The 17,692-nt window shown below is 42.3% G+C and overlaps 2 protein-coding genes across 5 annotated transcripts in view; both read right to left on the bottom strand.

Moving 5' to 3' along the window:
* UBOX5 (U-box domain containing 5) overlaps positions 1–17,692 on the bottom strand; it is a 664,864-nt gene that overhangs the window by 538,326 nt on the left and 108,846 nt on the right. Inside the window, exon 1 of one of the 3 annotated variants that reach the window (XM_044064099.1) lies at positions 11,730–11,836. The exons of the other annotated variants lie outside the window; for them this stretch is intronic. The gene's annotated coding sequence lies outside the window, so the exon portion shown is untranslated. Of the gene's footprint in view, positions 1–11,729; positions 11,837–17,692 lie in introns of those variants that run through there. 3 annotated transcript variants of the gene reach the window in all.
* The window catches only part of FASTKD5 (FAST kinase domains 5), a 117,269-nt gene continuing 108,847 nt past the window's right edge, over positions 9,271–17,692 (bottom strand). For both annotated transcript variants that reach the window (XM_044064096.1, XM_044064097.1), the window contains exon 2: positions 9,271–11,884. In XM_044064096.1, the coding sequence (XP_043920031.1) occupies positions 9,328–11,838 (2,511 nt within the window). In that variant the 5' untranslated portion in view covers positions 11,839–11,884 and the 3' untranslated portion in view covers positions 9,271–9,327. The remainder of the gene's footprint in view (positions 11,885–17,692) is intronic.

Raw genomic sequence — 17,692 nt, 5'->3', positions numbered from 1 at the left:
AAAAAAATAAATAATACACATACATACAGTTAAATAAAATCCTACTTCTAACACTACACTAAATCTTACATACATTACCTATTAACTTACCTTAACCCACATCCTAACTCTAAAGTCCTATCTATCGCACACACCTTACGGAGCTATACCGCACACAGGCCAACCATTGCACTTCGACATTTAAATTTTCGCTGTTTTGGACGTTCGGCATTTCCGTATTTTACACAATACGTGTCGCTCTTTTCGTATTCACGATTACGGTCTTTCGATCTGGTAATAGGAAACCCTGTTAAACACCTGACGTCAGAAAGATTTAACAAGCCTTTGTTAGGTGCCTAACTCGGTTACACTCTTAGTCTTGTGCTAAAGCCTGCAGACCTTGCATCACTTCTTTGAAAGCAATGAAACACACTGCAGTAACAGACATGGGTTAGGAGCTAAAACAAAAGATAGATATGATTTAAGAATCTGGCCAATGCCTCTATGGCAGAGAAAAGTGTTTCACTGCATTAAGCAGTAAATCATTGTGTTGGACCGGTTAACACTTTTCTTTTCTGGAAACAACAGTACATCAGAGTACACGAAGCTCCATGCACAGCAATTATGACTGGGTTTTCAATCATGACATCTATATCAAGAGTAAGTAACAAGCAGTTTTTTTGTTTCACACTCTAGATGAACTTCTTGACATCTGTGTCTTGAGCACATGGCAAGCGGGTTATGACTGGAAACCAGATCATAATTCTGTACAAGCTAATTACCTTTTATAGAAATGCTAAAACACTCTTTCCGAAGTATGTCAATGCCTAAATTACAATGATTTTACAAAATGAAGACATAAGCTAACCCCAGCACCATTAAACTAACTGCCCTTAAGGGTCATTTTAAGCCTACCCAAAATAAGAATCCAACCTTAAACCTTTAGTCTGTGAGGTAAGGTCATTAACCATCACGCCAAATCCACCACTGTGACGAGCAGAACATTATCTCATGTTGGTTGTCCACAAACACTTTTGGCTTTGTGTTAAACCAGGAATATCAAGTCACCAAGTACCCAGTTATTAACATACTTCCTCAAAGAAAAAAAAATAATCACATCAGATACTACTCCAGAGAGTAAGGAGGAATACAAAGATATTTTAAGCTGAAGCATTGCATAATTTTTATCCAGTACTACGAAACCAGCGCCAAATGTTCCACAGATGCTACAACTTTTCATATTTCATTGGTATGACTAAATATCATGTTTTCTAGTCTAACACACTATATAGCTCAAAAACTAAAGGATGCTGAAAGACAGAAAATTTATATTGCATGCACACAAGAGAACAAGCGCAAACACACAAGTTTTATATTGCTTATTCACACTGAGCTGAACAGGGGAGGGGCACTGACCACAACTTTGATCTGTGATATAAAATAAATATCCTGTTTTATTTTACTAGTTATTGCTTATTCTTACCATTTATTGCACTTTTTGTCTACTGCCTACGTTTTGCTGTGTTTTATTGCTATAAACTAATCTGCACGGTTTTACTGCAATTGTCTGCCTTACTGGACCTGTTAAATCACCTTTGTTATCGTCTCAATGTTTGTAAAGCTTTTTTTTTTAGCTAGTTTCACTGTGTGAAAGGTATTAATTGGAAATACTCTCCATTTGTTAAACATCTCTTTGTTGTTCTGACTTTCCTGCCAAGCAGTGTGTAATATAACTGATTGGTCTGCAGTTGAAAGCATTCTCTACAGTCTCCTTGTTCCTTTTGCTACTTAAAACTTTCATTTAGTATATCACTGCTGTTTTTCTACTGTGATAAACATTTCTGTAGTGTTTTCTGCCTAAAAATAGTGTAGCCAGTACCTATAGCATAGTTTCTAACCCTCCCTCCCTATTGCTGTCTTGTTCTTAAACTTGGTGGCTTTGCAGTCGCCCGCATCTACTGTAAATTTGATCTGCGACACTCCTCCCAGTCCAGTCTCATTAGCACATTCTAATACAGAAAGAACATTTCGGAAGGCCAAACCCCCTTAGTTTCTTAACCTTGCATTATCTTCTGTTTCTTTTTTCTCCCTTTCCACTTTATTTAAAAAATGCACTTTAGTCAGCTGCTTTTACAGCATTTGTGTTTCCTCCTTCTACTCTATTCTTCATCTTGCTTTTTCTGCTACTTTGCTACTTGTTCTCTAAAGTGTTCAATTTGTATTTATTACTGTTTGTTTTTTGCCTGTTTAAATTGTAAGTGTTATTCTAAGCCTATTAGTTTTGGTTTAAGCACTTGTGCTTTGGGCCTACCCTTTAGCTTTCCTTGGCCTCTCTCCCTCAGATTCTGACAAATATGGATGGACAATTTGCTGCGGATTCTCCTGCCAGCCTGGTTGATATGGGCATCCTGTGACAGTGTAGCAACTGTCTCATGTACAGACAACCATCTACTACTACCACCTATGAACACAATTTGTGAGAGATGCAGTTACATTAAGAACCTAAAGTCTTCTGCTCTCTCCCTCTCAAGCCAGTATATCTGGCACTGAGAAGGTAGTCATCACAATCACTGCACCTCAACCACCACCCGCAACTACATAACACACACCCACATATGTGGAGGTTCTCAACAAAAACAAACCCAAACAAAGGAAACCTCAGAGGCAAAATTACATGCGAACTCCACAACCCTCCACACGACATACCACAGCATAGTCCACACACCTGTGTCTCGCAACCACTACGGCCTAACCATAAACCCAACATATTAGTCATAGGAGACTCCATTTTGAGACACACAGATGTACCACTCATGTACCACTCACCAGTCTGAATAAGGAGAAAGTCACAGTTAATCTGTCAGGTACCAGAATCTGCCATATCACACTCGCACTGAAGTCTCTCAACAGGTACTGTTATGACTCTGTCATAGTCCATGTTGGGGTGAATGACTCGAGACGCACCTCCCTGGACTACATGGGGAGATCTGATTGAGCTTGCTGAATGCATGTCCCTAGTCTTAAGCAACATTCTACAGTCACTGAGCATGATGCCTCAATACAAACAGAAAAAGATAGACTTAACAACTGGCTTAGTTTCTGGTGTCATTCCAGCAGGATCCAGTACCTGACAGTCTTTGAAGATATGATCGACAGACCACAATGCTTTGCTAGAGTTGGCCTGCATCTGTCTCACTTGGGCTTCAAGCTTCTGGCAAAGGCCCTTGCCTCCCCCATAGTGCCTTTTTTAGGAAAAGTCATGAAGTTGATACAAACATAAAAATTTCAACAAAACGCAAATTAAAGGTCATGCTGCTAAACCCTAGCAGTCTAAACATGAAACTGCACTCACTGCAAACATTCTTAACCCTAGAAGATGCTGACATTTGTGCAGTCACAGAAACCTGGTTCAAAGCTGCCGAGAGCACCCCAGCCTTACCTTGTTACTCATCCTGTCATACATTCACACCCCAAACTGTGAAGGAGGCGTATTCAATATATATTAAAGACACACACACACCTCCAGGCTGGTCAGACAGTATAACTCACAAAAGACACGCCAGGTGCAGTTAACCATTGACAAGACCCCTATTCAAATCATAGCTAGCTACAGGCCCCCAAATTTGACTCAAGATGCCCACTCCACCTATCAGGACCTCTTCGAATCTACCATGATTCCACTCTTTACCCTGATCCTGGGCAACTAACTACACAACCATAGAGTGGAAAATCTACTCATGTCAGAACACAAATGCCCACAGATTCTTTATTTTATCAACGCAAATGCCTTGGAACAGCTAGTCGATACCCCTACGAGAGGTGATAATATCTTGGACTTGGTATTAACCAAAATGAGTAACCACTGCAGCACCCCTCCCTACAAGTAGCATATCCCTAGTAAGATTGGACCATAAAGCAGGTACTTGACACCAGCATCTCCACCGACCCCCCCCCCCCCCCAGCTAGGCTCAAACAACAAAAAATAATAAAATGTTGATCACAACCTCCTGAGGGATGGTGTAAACTGCTCCACTGCCCCCTTCCCCTCTGTAGGAACTGGCACCAATGTCTAAATCTACACCAAGGTACTACAGAAACACTTGTACAGATGCATGGAATCAGGAATACCCGACATGACAAAATCATCCCCTGCAAGGAAGAGTAAACCTGTCTGGTGGACATCTGCAATAAATAAACTATATAACAAAATGAAAAAATTGCTGTCCAGGACCAAGAAGGAGCAGGTGCCCAATTGGAAGCAATCTCTCCTTAGCCTGAACAAGCAAATAAGAGCACTAGTGAAATCCACTAAAGCCAACTTCAGGTTTAAATTGGTCACATCTATTAGAGACAATCATAAGGCCTTCTTCACATATGTCCACAATCTCAAAGGAAGCACCCATATCTGTTCAGAACTGGTGGTGAAGGACACCACATGCACAAATGCTGTACATATAGCCAACCTACTGGCTGACAGACCCATCAGTCCTAACTAGCCTGATTTGGAAGGCAATGGAACAGATTATCATGGACCTCATTAACAAAGACATTGGTAACCTCCAAACACTTGACCCCACAAAGTTTGGGTTTGTCAAGGGAGGTCATGTCAGTTAAATCTGGTTGACTTGTTTGAGACAGTCACCAAAGCCATGGACGAGGGGAAGACTGCCCATCGCCTACCTTAACCTGGCCAAAGCCTTCGACACTACTCCCCACTCATGCATAATAGATAAACTCACTCAACTAGGCATCAATCCATATGCTACCAGATGCGTAGCAAACTGGCTCACTGATTGAACCCACCTAATCAAAATAAGGGAAGCCACTCAAGCAGTAAACCCGTAATGAGCAGGGATCAGTCTTGGGGCCTATGTTATTTGAGATGCACTTCTCTAATGTGCAGGCCAAAACCAGTGGGTTATGGCTGAGCAAGTTTGCAGATGTCTGCAAGTTGGGCGCAAGTCATCAATTCCCCAAATGATGTGGGCATCCTCCAACACAGTCTCACCCAAACAAATGACTGGTGCCAGAAACATGGCCTCAAGCAGAATGCCAGAAAAATGCATTATCATCCCCTTTGGGGAGAGTGACATTCCCATACATTATCACATTAATAATGTCCTAAGCACACAATCAGTCATGGGATTTGGGCACACAGGTTGACAGCAACCCGACTTTTGACCACCATGTTGTTTCCGTTGTAGAGAAAGCTTTCTACATGGCCAACCTCATAAGTAAGGGTATCTCATCTAGAGACAAGGAGGTCATAACATTCCTGTAGGTCTTCCCTTATAAGGCCAATTATCGACTACAACGTCCCCTTTGGCATGTAGGTCTTAAAGCACATGTAACAGCTGGAGAGACCTCAGGGGTTCCTCACCAGGAAAATCCAGGGCCTCAAACATCTACCCTATACAGACAGGCTAAAAACTCTGTCCCTCTACTCAGTTTCACACAGACTCCTCAGAGGCGATCTCTGTCTGGCACACAAAACAATCTCAGACCTCGCCTTGATGGGACTGCTGCATATCCACAAGTCAAGCTCCACTCCTGGTCTGTGACATCAATAGGACTGGTTGGCAGGACAGATCCACGTCAAGCAGAGTACTTCATTATCCCTTTAAGCACAACTTGGATAACTGGATGGGAAACAGAAAATACACCCCTGGGATTCCACCTGTGTTCCTGCTGGACAAGGGGCTTTGGGTGCTGACTTGTCTAAACATGGGCTAAACTCTTGGCTAGGCTGATAAGGGCCACAGGGCCAATAGCCTAGTAATGTCCTATGATTTTGTGTGTGTGTGTGTGTGTGTGTGTGTGTGTGTGTGTGTGTGTGTGTATTTATATATATATATATATATATATATATATATATATATATATATATATATATATATATATATATATATATAAATATAAATTATAAATTATATACACACACACACACACACACACACACACACACACACACACACACTAATTACCTTATCAACATAGTTACTGTTGTGAATGGAGTGACAATCACGCACCAAACCTGGGAAGAGAGAATTCTGTAAAGCAACTTCTGGCATAGAAAGGTGCTTACATTTTGTTTACTACCTTTCAGCACTATTAAGCTTACTCTTGCTGTTCTGGACTACTTGTTATACTCGAATGTATCTAAAGCATCATCACAGATTTAAAAACGGTTATTCACTCCTCCATTACATAAAAAGACGGTGATAAAGTGAAATGTCTAAAACCTTTTACAGCCACTCTTTCATTGGATGAACACTTTGCTTCTGCCCACTTTGTAAAATGTGCCATTTACAGCTTTTAAAACTGTAAAATTCTTTTCTGCAGTTTGTACATGAAGAAAAAAGATAATGTTCCATGCAATGCAAAGAACTGTGATCAGGTCTGTGTGATAATAACTACTTAGTGTTTAACACATGGATGTCAAGAACCTCACTTCTCAAACTTCACACCCAAATTGTGAACAAATAAAAAGGCACTTATGATCAGCGATCCAATCATAATCCACTATATCACAGTTGTTCGTTATATCTATACCGGAAGAATGCAAAGTTCCTGTAAACTCGGCTGTACAGGTAAATAAAAACCCTCCAAAGCCAAGAACACAGCATCAATGGGACCGGACAACATCCCAGACTGCGTTCTACACAAACTACAGAATGAACTGACACTCCACCCAAGTATCATGTTCAGTCATAGCCTTACCTCAGGCTTTGTGCTCACTGAATGGTGCACAGCAACGGTCATCCCACTACACAAAGGGGGAGCCACCACAGACCCCAGGAACTACCGCCCCATTAGACTGACAAGCCTGGTCTGCAAGGCTATGGAACATACCATCATGGAACTTATAAACAATGACATTGGTAATCTCCAAACTCTGGACCCCACCCAGTTCGGGTTTGTAAAATCTATCAGGTTTAGGAGACAATCTGCCTTCTTTGAGGAAGTTACCAAAGCCTTAGATGAAGGGAAGATGGTACACCGCCTATCTAGATTTCGCCAGTGCTTCTGACACCATCCCCCACTCTGGAATTATAGATAAACTCACTAAACTAGGTATAAATCACAAGATGGGTTGCCAACTGGCTCACTGACAGAACCCACACTGTGAAAGTAGTAGACTCCAAATCCGACTTCGGACCAGTGACAAGTGGAGTACCACATGGTTCAGTCCTGGATCCTCTCCTGTTTGTTATCTACTTCTCTGAAGTACACGCTAACACAGAAGGTCTTTGGCTAATGAAGTTCGCAGAGCACTGCAAACTAGGAGCCATAATCGAAACGCCTAACATTGTGGACATCCTACAAAAGGGCCTCACTAAGAGAGATGCCTGGTGTCAAAGCCATGGCCTCAAGCTCAATGCCAAAAAGTGCATGGTCATCCCTTTTGGTAAAAACTCTGCACCCATGAACTACCAGATAGGTACCGAAAGTGTGATAAGGAACCTTGGGACACAGGTGGACAGTAGTCTCTCCTTTGATAATCACATTGCTACAGTAGTCAGGAAAGCCTTCTACGCAAGGATTCTACAAAAGGTTGCTCATCAAGGAAAAAAGACGTCATTGTTCCCTTCTACTTGTCACTCAGACCTATTACAGAAGAGCACCCCTTTTGGTATGTACCTCGCAAGACATCTACAACAACTGGAAAGGCCACAGAAATACCTCACAAACAGGATTAACCTGCCTCAAACAGATGCCCTACGCAGACAGTCTAAAAAAAACTCCAGCTTAACTCTGTCGCATATCGCCTACTCAGAGACAATCTTTGCCTAACATACAAAGCTATGTCACACCCAGAGCTGTTGGACATGCTCCACTTAAAGAAATCCCAATATCTCCGAGCTACACGCTCTAGGGACCTAAACCTTGGCACCAGAATAAACAGAACATGCTGAAAGGATAGATTCCTGTCCCAGAGACTTACCATACTCTGGAACAAACTACCTATATATCAAACAAAGCTCCTCATTAGCACTCTTCAAGAAAAATCTTGATGATTGGATGGGAGATTGGAAATTCACCCCAGGGATCACTTGGCTCTGTTCCACAGGGACACAGGAAAATAATTTTCTTGGGTGGCGAAAGCCAGGGTATCTTTTTGGCTAGGCTTATATAGCCCCTAGGCCAATAGCCTAGTACCTATGAGCCTATATCTAGGATGGTTATACAACCTCTTTACACTTGAAAACCAATAAACTACAATGAGAGTGAGAAGACAAGATAACATTTGCCATAAAACAATATATTTCAGTGCAGGAAACAAAGTACAGTTTAAGCAAAAGCAGCCAAAACGGGATTTCCCTAAAGGAAGCAGTATTTATGATAGCCACTTTACTTTTACAGAAAGTGATAATCATAAAAGCCAAATATCGGTTACAGTCTTCCATCCGTGTTGCAGAATGTCACCCGGTGCAGCGATTCAAAACTAAATACAATGACCTGCGGGTGTACAGATCACATTTACATTGCAAAGTTTTATTTATACAAATTCTCCTGTCCTCTTCAGCAGCAATGAAAGCTGTAAGAGCTCTTGGAAAAATGTGAAAATTCAAGAGTGCAGAAAAACTCCAACAGGAGTGAGATATTGCTGACATCTAGTGGTCATTTTGAAGAAGCAACATGATCTATTGTTTTCTGAAACTTTTAAATGCACGATAACAAAACATTATAAAGCCCAAGAACGTGATTTATGGGTCTATACTCGTTGCAGTACTCTACAAAGTTGTAGCTTTAAAGAATAGCCGATAGTAGTCACCAAAAAGAAAAGAGAAATGAACCAAAGGGATACAGTCTACCTGTATTACCAAATTGTCACCATTTTTAAAAATTACATAATGGGAAGCAACTTTAAATTTCAAGAGTAGAGATTCATCCTGTCATCTTTCAAAGATCTCCCTCCAGATATTTTACCATTCATACAAAATAATTATTTCCTATGTAAACAGGTTAACGAGTTTCACCTAAAAAATTGTGACTTTTAATTTTACCTAGAAAAGGCAATCTGGTATTAATATATTCAGTATGTGCCCTGCAAACACATAGTCCAAATTGAATGCTCTGGCTAAACACTGAACATTTCTGAAGAACTTCAGCAAAACCTTTAATGCCGATATTGTCTATGTGAAGTATGACAACAGAAAAAAAAAGAGTGAAGTTACCCTTAATTTTCTAATCCTTAAATCAACAGCAACGGGTTAGTTGAAACTGACTTTATGATGCAAATGTTCCTAGTTGGCAAATAATGAAGTAAAAAAATGCAAAATCCAGAGGTTACTGTAAGAAAAACCACATATTTAATGTCACATTCATTTTTTTTTTTTTTTAATTTTAGCACATCTCATCAAAAGAGCCAAACACTTTCTGATGCAGATAGGCAAGTTTCTCAGAGCGAGATCTCTTAAGAAGTGGAAACCATTCCCAAAAGGGAATCTCAACTACCACATATCCTAGCTTACAAAGCTGACGTCGCTTCATGCTGTGAAGCCCTAGAAGTCTGTGGGAACCATAGCAGTAATGGTTTCTGTTAGTCACTTGAACTGCCAGTTTTTGTACACCTGACTTCGGAGTTCTAGTAAAAGGTATCTCAGCACTGTTCTTGGATTTTACCAAATTCTGCAATGAGCTTTCAGATGGGGTAATGGTCACTGATGACTTAGAGTGGCATGAACCACCATGACTGCACTTCCCAGTGGTAGTTTCAGTTACAACAGTATGTGGATATACAAGCTCAGAGCTGGAGGTCTTCTCATTAACTTTCCATGAACTTTTACCACTTTTACCCTTCAGGAGCTGAACCATTAGTTCATCGGTAACAAGTACTCCACTGCCCTTTATATTGTGCTTTGGTAAAAGACCTGCTGTTCCCTCCTGGTTAAATGGCACAGGCTTTCCACTCATCTGGAGATGAACCTCCAAGTCACAGGATCTTGTATGGGGTAGTATCATATGTTGTTTTACATAATGAGGTCCACCAAGAATGGTCTGCAAAGAACTTAATGCTTCTGCAACTTCCAGCCTTACATACAGATCTGTGCTTGCCCAAGCACACATCATGACTGTAACTTCTCGTCGAAGCAGAGGACTAATCCGATTGCCCTTGTAAGGTAAGCACTCAATCCCCACACTGGCATCAAGAGTGAGTAGATCTTTTTTGAGTTCAAATGCGGTTACCTCAGTTGCAAGTTTAACAAAAGTAGGGCTCAAAGCAAAATCTATTAAATCATGAGGGAAATGTCCAGCAAATGCTAATGCTAGCAAGCCTGTAAGAAGATGCTCAGGAAACTTTTCAAATTCATGCAATTTAAGCCGCAGCTGAGCTGTTAATGCCTCATAAACTTCCAAAGAATTTGGTGGCTCATAATTCAGAGATGCAAAAGACCACATAAACTTGGCAGCATCTTTACTTCTACAGTGAGGTGCCTTGGATGGAAGTTCAGCAGCTATAGCATCCAATATTTTTTCATCCAAGAAGTGCAAAGCAGCACAGGCTAAAGCTATATGCATAATACCTTGAGTACCCATGCTGGGGATTCGGTGGGCAGCTACCTGACCAAGACTGTTTAAGAATTGTAAATGATCAACATGAGTAAAGCGGAACATTTTAAGTACATTAACCAAAGCAAAATTGCTGATCTCCACCATCCTCAAAGCAACCTTTTCCCCAATTTTTCTCATAAGATATTCCGAGAATCTGCTCTTAGATTTAAAGAATCCTAAGCAAACTGCTCCAACCTCCTCGAGATTCATTTCATCTATGTACTTCAATACCAGAGATTCAATCTTTTGCATTAGGTCTGGTGGCGCTTTGCGAGCTTCACCTATTATATAGATCAACTGCACCAACTGAGGCAAACTAAGGTTCTTCCAATGCAAGCTGGCAAAACTAAACAGAATCTCCAAATACTGTGGTACACTGCGCCCCAAGAAACGCCACAAATCAGCAATTAATAAAAGCTGATTAAGGTCCATGTCCCACACTCGACGAGAGAACTCTACTTCATAGACATTCAAAAGTGAATGAGATGGAGGAAACTTTAAATAAACAAATGCTTTCAAAATGTCAATGAGCTGCGATGAATGAAAGGCACTCAGGTTTTCCACACTATAACGGCACAGCATAGCAAATCTAGTATCAGACTTCACAGCTACATGCTGCTCTGGTGGTAAACAACCAAGTGTTTTGAAGTACTCAGCAATCATCTCTGGTGTTAGCTTACTTTTCAGTACAGTAACCTTATGTAATATCTGGATGCAATCTTCAGCAGAAAGCGGCTCTAAAACATTAGCATTGTAACAAAATAACTTGTAATCAGTCCTTAATTTCTGAAAAGCTCGAGCATCTTCCTTAGCATCAGAAACTTCTGTATCATTTGCTTTTTTTTCATTACCACTCACATTTTTCAGCTTCTCAGACTGCAAAGAATGCACTTGCCTTTCATCTGCCTTATTAAATACCAAGTCCAGTAGAGTGTTTCTGGAGCTTGACAGCCTACGAGAACACGTTATACTGTATGTATTCTGAGCTTGTTTAGTCCCTAAACTGGAATGCACGCTTCCTGCAGAATCTTCACATTCCTCATCATCTGTGCAAACCCGCAGAGAAGCAACCCTTCTATTTCTAGTGTATGCTGAAGGATTATACAAGATGTGATAGTTCAATAACCTAAAAATCTTTTCAGAATCAACAACTTTGTTCAAGGTAACTCCCTCATCAGGGCTGCAGATTTTACCCTTGTGGTCTTTACCAGGATCTTCCTTCTTGTAGCAATCCACTGTCCTTGAAAATGTAGCTGCCTTTTTCACTGGTCTTGAAAGCCGTCTGAACATCAACGTAGCCATGGTTCATAATGGAAATTCAGGTTCATGAGGCATGGAATCTTGGGTACTGTAAAAAGGGAGATGAATAATAAGTGGCTTCCACTTAAACGTGTGTTTTCAAAACAAAAGGCCTTATTCATTACAATGGAAGTTAACATATGCACTGTAATACAAGAAAACATACTCACCTCAGCAATACTTTTAATTACTGAACGCACACTGCACCATCCTGAACTTAACCGCAATGAAACATCACCTTCTACACTGATGTTTCAAAACACACAATGACGAAATTAACAAAACTAATAAAACTCTAAGGGGGAGGGCAAAAACACTAATATTTTAGGACTTTTGCACTCTACCACACTGATCTGTCCTAACCTCTACAAGTTGTGTTATCTAGAACCCACAGTTCAGTACTGAACATGAAGATATTCCCTTAGCTAGAAAGGAAGCCAAGGACAGGCTTTCAGTAAAATTCTACTGTCCAGCAAGACTGAACTCCCTATGGTACAGAAGTTATAATTTCAACAGTCCATCACCAGTAACACACAGCTAAACATTTCACCCATACAGTCTCTCTCCAACTTATCTCCTGCAATGATCTCATCTATGCCAGGAAAATTTTACAGAGTAGTCAGAGACAATCAATTCTTTCCACTTTTGTGTACACCCTCCTTTACCCAACAAAAGAAAAAAGGTTATATCATGGGTTCATAGGTAGGTACTAGGCTATCGGCCCTAGGGCCCATACAAGCCTAGCCAAAAAATGTACCCTGGCTTTCGCGACCCAAGAAAATTATTTTCCTGCACCCCTGTCGAGCAGAGCCACAGAAGTGATCCCTGGGGTGAATTTCCCATTTCCCATCCAATCATCAAGATTTTTCTTGAAGAGTGCTAATGAGGAGCTCTGTTTGACATAGATAGGTAGTCTGTTCCAAAGTATGGGAAGTCACTGGGACAGAAATCTATCCCTCCAGCATGTTCTGTTTATTGTGGTGACAAGATTTAGGTCCCTAGAGCATGTAGCTCGGAGGGATTGGGATTTCTTTAAGTGGAGCATGTCCAACAGCTCTGGGTTTGACATAGCTTTGTATGTTAGGCAGAGATTGCTCCTGAGTAGGCGATATGCGATGGAGTAAAGCTGTCGTTTTTTGAGACTGTCTGCATAGGGCATCTGTTTGAGGCCAGTAATCCTCTTTGTGAGGTATTTCTGTGGTCTTTCCAGTTGTTGTAGTAGAGGTCTTGTGAGGTACATACCAAAAGGGGTGTTGTACTCTATAATGGGTCTAATAAGTGATGATTAGAGGGGAACAATGACCTCTTTTTCTGGATGAGAATCCTTTTGTGATGAGATGAGCCACGTAGAAGGATTTCCTGACCACTGTGGCGATGTGATTATCACAGGAGAGACTACTGTCCACCTGTGTCCCAAGGTCTCATCACATTTTCGGCATTAAGTAGACTACCAGCTATGTGGTAGTTCATGGGTACAGAGTTTTTACCAAAGGGGATGACAATACACTTTTTGGCATTGAGCTTCAGGCCATGGCTTTGACACGAGGTATCTGTCTCAATGAGGCCCTTTTGTAGTTTGTCCACATCTATAGGAGTTTCGATTATGGCTCCTAGTATGCAGTAGTCATCTCCAAACTTTGTTAGCCAAAGACCTTGTGTGTTGGCCTGCACTTCAAAGAAGTAGATAGCAAACAGGAGAGGACCCAGGACTGAACCCTGTGGTACTCCACTTGTCACTGGTCTGATGTCAGATTTGGAATCCGCTACTTTCACAGTGTGGGTTCTGTCTGTGAGCCAGTTGGCAACCCATCTTGTGACATAGGGATTTATACCTAGTTTAGTGAGCTTATCTATAATTCCAGAGTGGGGGATGGTGTTGAAAGCCTTGGCGAGATTTATAGGTTCATAGGTTCATACTAGGCTATCTGCCCAAGGGCATTTATAAGCCTAGCCCATAGTTATTTGGCTTTCGCCACCCCTTTAGTTTGAATAAAACTATGCCTATTATTTTGCTGTGCCTCTGTCAAGCAGTGACACTGAAGTAATCCCTGGGGTATATCTGCGATCCCCCATCCATTGGTCAAGATTCCTCGAACAAGGCCAGCGAGGTGCTCTGCCTCACATGTACCAGGATTTTGTTCCACAGCATAGGGAGTCTCTGGGTGATGAATCTGTCCCTCCAGCACGTTCTATTAATAACCGTGTCAAGGTTTAAGTCTCCCACCCTTGTGGTTCTGAGGGATCTAGATTTTTGAGGTGAAGCATATTCATCAAATCAGGGTTTGACATGGCCTTATATGTCAGGCACAGGTCACCTCTGAGCAAGTGGTATGAGACTGAATAGAGCTGGAGTTCTTTCAGTCGGGCAGCATAAGACATATTTTTGAGACCCTTTATCCTTTTGGTGAGGAACTTTTGGGGCCTTTCCAGCTGCTGCAGGTGTCGGGTCAGATGCATTCGAATGGGGCATTGTACTCAATCATAGGTCTAATGAGTGATGAGTACAGGGGATGATGACCTCCCTTGATCTAGATGTGAATCCCTTCATGATCAGGTGGGCAATGTAGAAGGTTTTCCTAACTACTTTAGCAACATGAGTGTCAAGCGAAGGCTACTGTCAACCTGGGTCCCCAGATCCCTGATGACTTCTTCTGTGCTCAGTGGATTGCCACCTATATGGTAGCTAGGGGTAACCTTGTTTTTCCCGAAGGGTATGACTATGCATTTCTTGGCATTTAACTTTAGGCCATGGCTCTGGCACCAGTTATCCGTTTCTGTGAGGCCCTTCTGAAGGATATCTGTGTCAGATGTGTTTTCGACTATGGTGCCCAGTTTGCAGTCATCTGCAAACTTTGTCAGCCATAACCCTCCTGTGTTTGCTTGTACTTCAGAAAAGTAGATGCCGAACAAGAGTGGACCCAAGACTGATCCCTGTGGGACACCACTTGTGACAGGCTTTGAGTCTGACATGGCTCCAGCAACTCTGACCCTGTGGGTTCTGTCACTTAGCCAGTTTGCAACCCATCTTGTGATGTATGGGTTTACATTCAAGCTGATGAGTTTTTCGATGATACCTGAGTGGGGTATTGTGTGAAGGCCTTTGCCAGGTCAAGGTAGGCTGTATGGACTGCCTTTCCCTCATCAATGGCCTTGGTGACTGTCTCGAAAAAGTCAACCAAGTTTAAAAGGCATGATCTGCCTTTGACAAAGCCAAACTGGGCTGGATCCAAAGTCTGCAAGTTCCCTATGTCTTTATTTATGAGTTCCATTATGATACTCTCCATGGCTTTGCAGATAAGGCTTGTCAAGCTAATGGGACGGTAATTCCCAGGGTCGGTGGAGGCACCACCCTTGTGAAGTGGGACCACAGTCGCCGTGCGCCACTCCTTGGGTACGTATCCTGAGGTGAGGCTAAGATTAAACAGCTGTCCTAACTGCGGGTTTAATTCCTCATTGAGTTCGTGGAGCACACAGCCTGGGACACCATCCAGTCCCATGGATGCTGTGTTTTTTGCTTTGGAGAGAGCAGTTCTCACCTGGGTGTTGGAGATATTTGGGGGGCTACAATCCTCTGGTATAGATATCTCTCCTTTTGGAGGGGAGGGGGGTGGAGTTTGCACTGAACCTGTCAGCCAGTATGCTGGCAATGTGTGTAGGTTCAGTAATCTTCACATCATTTTGAACTAATTCTGAGCATATCTGGGAGTTTCCTCCTAGGTTTCTAACATAGCTAAAGAAGGCCTTATGATTGTCTTTTGAGTCCTTGGCGATTTTTCTCTCAAAATTTGCCTTGGATGATTTTATGAGAGCTCTTAGTTTTTTACTTATAATGATCAAAGGTGTCTTACCTTTCAAGGATTTTGCTCTATCTTGTAGTAGCTTCCTCCTTTTGTTGTAGAGCTTGTTTATGGCTGGGGTCCACCAGACTGGATGCTTGCCTTTGGTACAAAGAGTCTTAGTTTTGTTTGGGATTGCCTGATCCATGCAGTTCTGTAGGTGCTGGTAGAAGGCATTTGTAAGTGATTCAGCGGTTTGAGTAATGTTTACCACTGGCTCAGGGGCCTTAAAGGAGACCACATTCGTTTTTAGAAGTGTGAAGTCTGCTTTTGAGAAGTTTTTCACTGTGGTCTTTTTTATTTCAGGTGGGGGCGGGATGAGGACCGACAGCGAGATTAGTTTTATGATCTGATCTCACCAGTGAGGGGTATACTTCCGGTGTTGAACATTTTGATCCCATGTTCGTGATGATGAGATCAAGTATGTTTTCTCCTCTTGTGGGGATGGTGACTAGTTGTTCCATGGCATTTGAGTTTATGAACTCCAGGAACCTTTGGGCTAGAGTGTTTGGGCTTGAGTAGTGTTCCCAGTCTATATTAGGGTAGTTGAAGTCACCTAGTATGATGGTGTTTGGAGATGCATTTATCCCCTCCATTGTTTTCAGGAAGGCCATGTGAGGTTCCTGAGTTTGAGAGGGTGGCCTGTAACATGCTACAAATTGCAGAGCAGTCTTGCCTATGGTTAATTGCACCTGGATGGTCTCAGATGCGTCGTGTGTTGCCACCAACCTTGAGGTGAGGGTGTCCTTTATGAATATGGACACCCCCCCCTCCTTTCTTGGTGTTGTCCGGATTTTGGGGCCGGAACGCATGATATGAGGTGAAACCTGCTAGTGCTGGGGTGCTCTCAGGAGCCTTGAACCAGGTTTCTGTCACAGCACAGACATCTATGTTCTCCATACTGAGAAGGGCCTCGAGTGCATGCATCTTGAGATTGAGACTTCTGGCATTGAGCAGCATTACCCTTAGTTTTTTTTACTTTTTTGTGTTCTAGGGTGGTAGGTTTAGAATTTGAGCCTTGCCTAAAAAGGCACTATGGGGGTGGCAAGAGCCTTTGCCAATATCCAGAAGCCTAGGGTGACAGGTGCAAGCCGTCCCTTGAAGCAGCGTGGCTTGTCCAGCATGTCATCCCAGGCAGACAGACATTGGATCCCCTTTGAATGACACCAGAATTTAAGCCAATTATTAAAGCTGATCATCTTATAACTGTATTGTGGCATCATTCTAGGTGAAGGTAGGATACTGCTCAAGGTCAGGGTCATACCTGCCTGGGCTACATAATCAGAGAGCTCCTCAATGTCTCTTTTCATGTAGTCCAAGGAGGTACGTCTCGGGTCGTTGACACCAGCGTGGACAATGACTGAGTCGTACTTGTACCTGCTGTTGAGAGACCTGAGTGCTTGTGTTATGTGGCGGATTCTAGCGCCCGACAGGCAGCTTACTGTGACCTTCACCTTACTCAGTCTGGTGAGCGGGACGTCAGTGTGTCTGACTATGGAGTCACCTATGACAAGTATGTTTGGTGTTGTATTTTGCCTTAAGGGCAGTGACTGTGCATGTTAGGTAAGCTGCATGAACCATTTTACCCTCATCTATGGCTTTGGTGACTGCTTCAAAGAAGTCAATCAGGTTTAGGAGACATGATCTGCCTTTTACAAATCCAAACTGGGTAGGGTCCAGAGTTTGGAGATTACATGTCTTTGTTTATGAGTTCCACGATGATATGTTCCATGGCCTTGCAGACCAGGCTCGTCAGGCTAACGGGCGGTAGTTCCCAGGGTCCGTCGTGGCTCTCCCTTTGTTGAGTGGGATAACAGTGTGCCATTCAGTGGGTACAAAGCCTGAGGTGAGGCTATGATTGAACATGGTACTTAGGTAGGGTGCCAGTTCATTCTGTAGTTCGTGTAGAACACAGCCTGGGATATTGTCAGGTCCCATGGATGCTGTGTTCTTGGCTTTGGAGTGTGTGTTTTTTTTACCTGTGCAGCCGTGATTATAGGAACTTTGCATTCTTCCAGTAT

The sequence above is a fragment of the Protopterus annectens genome, chromosome 2.part2 (genome assembly GCF_019279795.1).
Source record: "Protopterus annectens isolate FY-2018-M chromosome 2.part2, PAN1.0, whole genome shotgun sequence".
Lineage (NCBI taxonomy): Eukaryota > Metazoa > Chordata > Ceratodontiformes > Protopteridae > Protopterus > Protopterus annectens.
This window is presented reverse-complemented; position numbering and strand designations above follow the sequence as displayed.